The sequence below is a fragment of the Rutidosis leptorrhynchoides genome, chromosome 5 (genome assembly GCF_046630445.1).
Source record: "Rutidosis leptorrhynchoides isolate AG116_Rl617_1_P2 chromosome 5, CSIRO_AGI_Rlap_v1, whole genome shotgun sequence".
Taxonomy (NCBI): Eukaryota; Viridiplantae; Streptophyta; class Magnoliopsida; order Asterales; family Asteraceae; genus Rutidosis; species Rutidosis leptorrhynchoides.
Genome location: NC_092337.1, coordinates 427,394,701 through 427,399,985, shown reverse-complemented (window position 1 = coordinate 427,399,985; position 5,285 = coordinate 427,394,701). Strand labels below are relative to the sequence as shown.

At 33.4% G+C, this 5,285-nt stretch overlaps 1 protein-coding gene across 1 annotated transcript; it reads right to left on the bottom strand.

Moving 5' to 3' along the window:
* Positions 1 to 2,366: 2,366 nt before the first annotated feature.
* Positions 2,367 to 4,958, bottom strand: LOC139850346 (abscisic acid 8'-hydroxylase CYP707A2-like). The gene is made up of 7 exons (XM_071839929.1): positions 4,726 to 4,958; positions 4,304 to 4,622; positions 3,746 to 4,135; positions 3,469 to 3,631; positions 3,270 to 3,376; positions 3,021 to 3,139; positions 2,367 to 2,881 (listed from the first exon to the last, which is right to left on the bottom strand). Exons 1-7 carry the CDS (start codon positions 4,917 to 4,919, stop codon positions 2,785 to 2,787), a joined length of 1,389 nt encoding a protein of 462 aa, XP_071696030.1. The 5' UTR covers positions 4,920 to 4,958; the 3' UTR covers positions 2,367 to 2,784.
* Positions 4,959 to 5,285: the final 327 nt, after the last annotated feature.

The window sequence follows — 5,285 nt, the reverse complement described above, 5'->3', positions numbered from 1 at the left end:
ATGGTCACACAAAGGTAAATGTTCAAATAATCAAACATATTCAAATACCGAATTTGTCACTCTATGCAGAGAAGGACCGTTCATATGTTTAGAAGAAAAGATATTGAAGAATCGAGGTTATGCTTACGTAGCTATGCAGAACCAAATCACACGACTCTCCTATGAGTCGGCTAAAGCAGGTCTCTGAGAATTCTATCTCACAGGTAAGTATGTACAGTTTTTATTTTTACTTTTTATTGCTTTTAACCTTTTGATAATAAACGCTGAATCGTTCGCTATAAAGTATTAAATTGGTATTCAATAAAATTAGGTATGCATAACCGAAATTATTGATATCATACAAAAATTTATTACATCACTGCGAAATTTACCGTTTATTCTTAAGGTATAAATACCTTTAATCAATCAACCCAAAATATTTCAAAAATCCGTCAGGAGTAAAACTTGGTAATATAGCCGAAATTACTTTACCGAAAAGAGGGGCGTATATTTTTGATAATATTTGATTGATTAAAGTGGGATAAAAGACCAAAAAGATTTTTAATTTTTACATTGTTTTTAAAATTAATATATAAATATTAAATTATTATTGTAAACTTTTTAAAATCAATATATTTAAGTTTGTACCTATTTGAAAAATTAATATTTTTAATATAATTTTATATGTATAAAAATATTAATAAAATGAATTTTTAATTTTATGCATTTTAAATTTAAGTTTGGTGTAAATTTAAAAAAAAAAATTACTTTATTTCATTAAGTTAAAAATATGATTTTTAAAAATTCGCCGTGAGTTGAAAACTAGGTCGTTGAACCGAAATTGCTTTACCCAATGGAGGGACGAGAACTTTTATTATCATTATTTTTAATCTTATTGAATTAAAGTAAGCCAAAAACATTAAAAAAAACCCAAAAATCTGTACTTTTAAAACGACGCTTAAAAAGTAACAAATTTTAAAACTTTATTGAGAGACGGACTAGGACAACGATCCGTTAAGAAAGTGTGGTTTCCATGATTAACTATGATTATGTAACCCGAAAGGCACCGCGACATCGCGCGGGCCACTTTTCTAGTTTTTTTAAAGAAAGTGTGGTTTCCATGCTTGTGCGTCGCAAATACTCGTCGTAAAAAACTTAAAAGGACGAACTTTTAGAGTCGGTGTATTTGCGGCGTAATCTCGTCGCAAAAGGTTTTTGAGGCGATTAAATTGGCTTTTTGCGGCGATACTCGCCACAAAAGGTAAATTCTCTGTAGTGGTTTAGTCAATTTTCCTCGAGAGTGATTGAAATCTATACTTATTGTACTAGGTATGGGTTAGGACAAGTGAGTAACACTGTTCCAGAGTTCTAGTTGGAAGAAAGATAAAACGTGCGTGTACTTATTTTCTTCTCAAATTAGAAGATTAATATTTTTTTACATCAGTTTGGGATCACCCAGGGAGACTTAACCACCCACGCGTTCATCTTCCGTAGTTGCATAAACCGCCCCAACTACTGTCCTGGAGGAAAACCCGGATCAATCAGAGGGCATGGCCGGTAAAACCCCCTCCCCGATGCCCCTGCGCTAAGCGAAAGGTGACCTGGGTGGATACTTCAGGTTAGGGATAACATTGAGTGCAATGTTGCAGCCCGGCGGAGTCAAACTCCTGACCTCTCGCTAAAAGAGGCAGACCACTACCAGTTGAGCTACAACTCAATGTTAGAAGATTGATTTTAGTGAATAAGTTCGATTAGACCAAGGGTGTGTTTGTTTACCTCTTAACATGATAGTTCAACGCTGAATGCTGAATCATTCAGTATTCAACGTGTATGTTTTTAATCTCTGAATGACATATGATGCTAAATGCTTCAACATTTAGTGTTAAACTATTCAGAGTTGAAACACTCTCATAACCATTAAACGCCAAAAAATTTTGTAGTATTCTCATCAAATCAAATCCATAACACTTAACAAACTAATATATGAAATTCAACATTCAGTGTTGAACCATTCAGAGTTGAAACACTCTCATAACCATTAAACGCCAATTTTTTTGTAATATTCTTATCAAATCAAATCAATAACACTTAACAAACTAATATATTGAATTTTTTATTCATTCAACATGTTAGTAAGGTAATTTTTCTCAATTCATGTCATTAATTCAAAATGATTATCAAACAAACTATTTTCATTCGGAATTAAGTTTATCCAAAGATTTTGAATCATTCAAATTATAAACAATTCAACGCTAATTAATTCAGTTTTATTATGCGCAGCCTAAGCTTAAAAAGTAAATAATCAAGATAAACTATAAGGTATAATTATTCCCGTGTAATAATCTCCTGTCATACACAAATCTGATATTAAATCAACAGAAGTTAAATAATACTAATCAATAAAGTTTTATTGATAATGCCTTGCGGACTTCATACATCAAATTATAAGTTAGTATAACATCTCTACAACTCAGTAATTTTTACCAGAATAAGTTAGAGAACTTATGACCTATACATACATCCTACAATCAATTGCGGTCCCCTTCTATTTATTACAAAATCAGTAAGAATCTTTTTCTTTCTCGTCTTGTTTGGTTAAGGAAACTCTTTATGTACAATTCGGTGTCGTTTAGAGTCTTCTTGTATGCCTTCGCCATATTCATATACGTTTTAAAGTAGTGAACTTTCGTCGGTTGATCTTCTTGTGAAGCACCAACGCCCTGGCGGAACACCATACTGTCACATTTTGGACCCTGTTCGACGGGACTTTACATTTTTTTCTTATGGAATGTTTTTGAATATTTATTACAATTTCTTGGGAAAAAGTCTAATGGGTAAGCCATTTTGGGGAAGGGCAAATGGGGCGTAATGAATTTCATTTTGTGGGCCAACCATTGACCACCTGCAAAAAAAGCAAATTTTCTTTATTAGTACCCACTTGTTAAATTATCATAAACCAGCTTTAATAGTAATTGTTTTGCGGTTTTCCCCTTAAACTAAAGTCCTTTTATGGTAATTAAAAGTGGGTAGATTTCACCAACCTGTATTTTGTGGTCAAGTGATGTATAAGCACTAATATCTCCAGCTTGGCTAGCTCATTTCCTGGACATGAGTGGATCCCATTGCCAAATGGCATAAATGTATTGGGCTTTGGTGCCACCTGCCAAATCATATCAAAATATTTTATTTCACTAAATTTTTGTACCGAGTAATGATTCGTACACTATTAAAAATTACAAAGTCGAATAGCTGTTTTAAGATTTAAAATTATGTTAATTTTTTATTTTTACCTCGAATCTCGAAGGGTCGAACTTCTCCGGCTCGATAAAATTTTCGGGACTATGGTGAATATTTCTAAAGAGTGGTAATACCTTCCATCCTTTAGGAATAAGGTAACCTGAAAAATTATTTTTGCACACTCTTTAGAATATAGACACATTAAAAAGATTAAATGTTATGTACATTCAATTAATTGTGTATAATAAATACCTTCAAATTCAACATCTTCAACAGCTTCTCTGAATGTAAAAGATAAGATTGAAGCAACTCTCAATGTTTCTTGAATTACTCTTGAAGTTATTGGCATCTTCTTGGTATCCACCCAAGTCAAACCTTTGTCATCTTTCCCTTTCATTATCTCTTCTTGTTCTTCCTAAAATGTCAAACATTTATTTAGTAAAAATTATACAACCTTTTACTAAATTTATTTTTATAGTATAAAGGTAATTCTTTATCTTTATAGTGTTAACAAGACATGAATTCTTACTGTGACAGCTTGTAGGACAGAAGGATTTTCAGCCAAATACTTAACAATCCATGTGATGACACTAGCAGTTGTGTCCCTAGCTGCAAATATAACTCCGATGATGTTATCGGCGATTTGTTCGTCTGAAAGACCTTCTTTTTCTTCCATAAATGAAGCCAATAAATCATTGTGGCTTTCTTTATTTGTTTCCCTTCTTAAAGATAGAATCTTGGCCAAGATCTGAGCTAATTCTTTTCTTGCTTTCATTGATTTGTTAAAGAGTGTTCCAGGAAGATTAATTGGCATCGAATTGTATCCCTTTTCAAGAATGTAATAACATCTCTTGAGATCTTCTCTATAAAGAACCTCATCTTTTCCAAATATGGAAAGCAATGCAACATTGAATGTAAACTGCATACAACAATAATCAGAACATCAGTAAACAGAGCAAAAACAGGGCAAAACAGAGTCAAAACGGGGCAAAACAGAGCAAAAACAGGGCAAAACAGAGTCAAAACAGGGCAAAACAGGGCAAAACAGAGTCCCTTTTTTCTAATTATTTTTGTTTCTTTAACTTACTGTTTTCATTTCTTGAAAAGTGTTGATTAATCTGTTTTCCAATGACTTGAGAGAATCAACAGCGATTGATTCGATATCCGGGATGATGTATTTGATGGATTCTGGTGTAAATGCTCGAAGTACAAGGCGTCTTAATTTCATATGATAATCACCTTGATGAAAGAAGATTGCTTGTTTACCCAACATTCTTTCTTTACTTGCTGGAAATGTGGGCTTGAAAAGATCTGATTTTGTTACTAGTACAAGTTTAGCAGCAGCAGGGCTGGAAATCATCACACACCGACAACCTAACACATGGGTTTTAAAGATTGAACCATACCTGCGAAATAAAAATCCAAACTTTATTGAATTAGTAAACAAAATTCAACAACTTAAGAATTGGGTATAATTTTAAAGTGTGTAAAAGAATGAAAGTTACTAACTTTTTCACTTTTGAAGCAAAAAAGACATTTGGGTTCTGTGAGTATAATTGAAAGGTTTCGCCAATATACGGCCAACCTAGTGTGCCGGGAGGAAGAGGGAGGCTTTTACGGCAGCCTTTTACGGCGGAGGAAGTGAAGAAAAAGATAGTTGAAAGAAGAATAAAGAAAGGGAAAAAAATGTAAATGAATTCCATTGTGCAGTTTGTCAGTTAATTGTTGAACTTAGAAAATTGGTGTTTGGATAGAAGTTGGAAGGGGAACAAGTGAAGATATATATAAGTAAGGATGTGCGGGTGCACCATTAAACAGCTAGATACACACACACGGAATCTTGGCTCCAGCTCAGGGGGAAAGGGGATGGGATGGGATGGGGATGGGTGAAGAAGGAGCTAGGCAAGTGTTTAGTCTATGTGTCACTGCTGAGCGTATTTTATTTTTGTTGTTTTCCTCTTGTTTCACTCTTGGTTTTTATAACTAAAAAAAACTAGTGTTGATGGCTGGTGCGTTATTGCGGAAACGCTTTGTACTAATTATATATTTATATGTTTTCAATTTGCTTA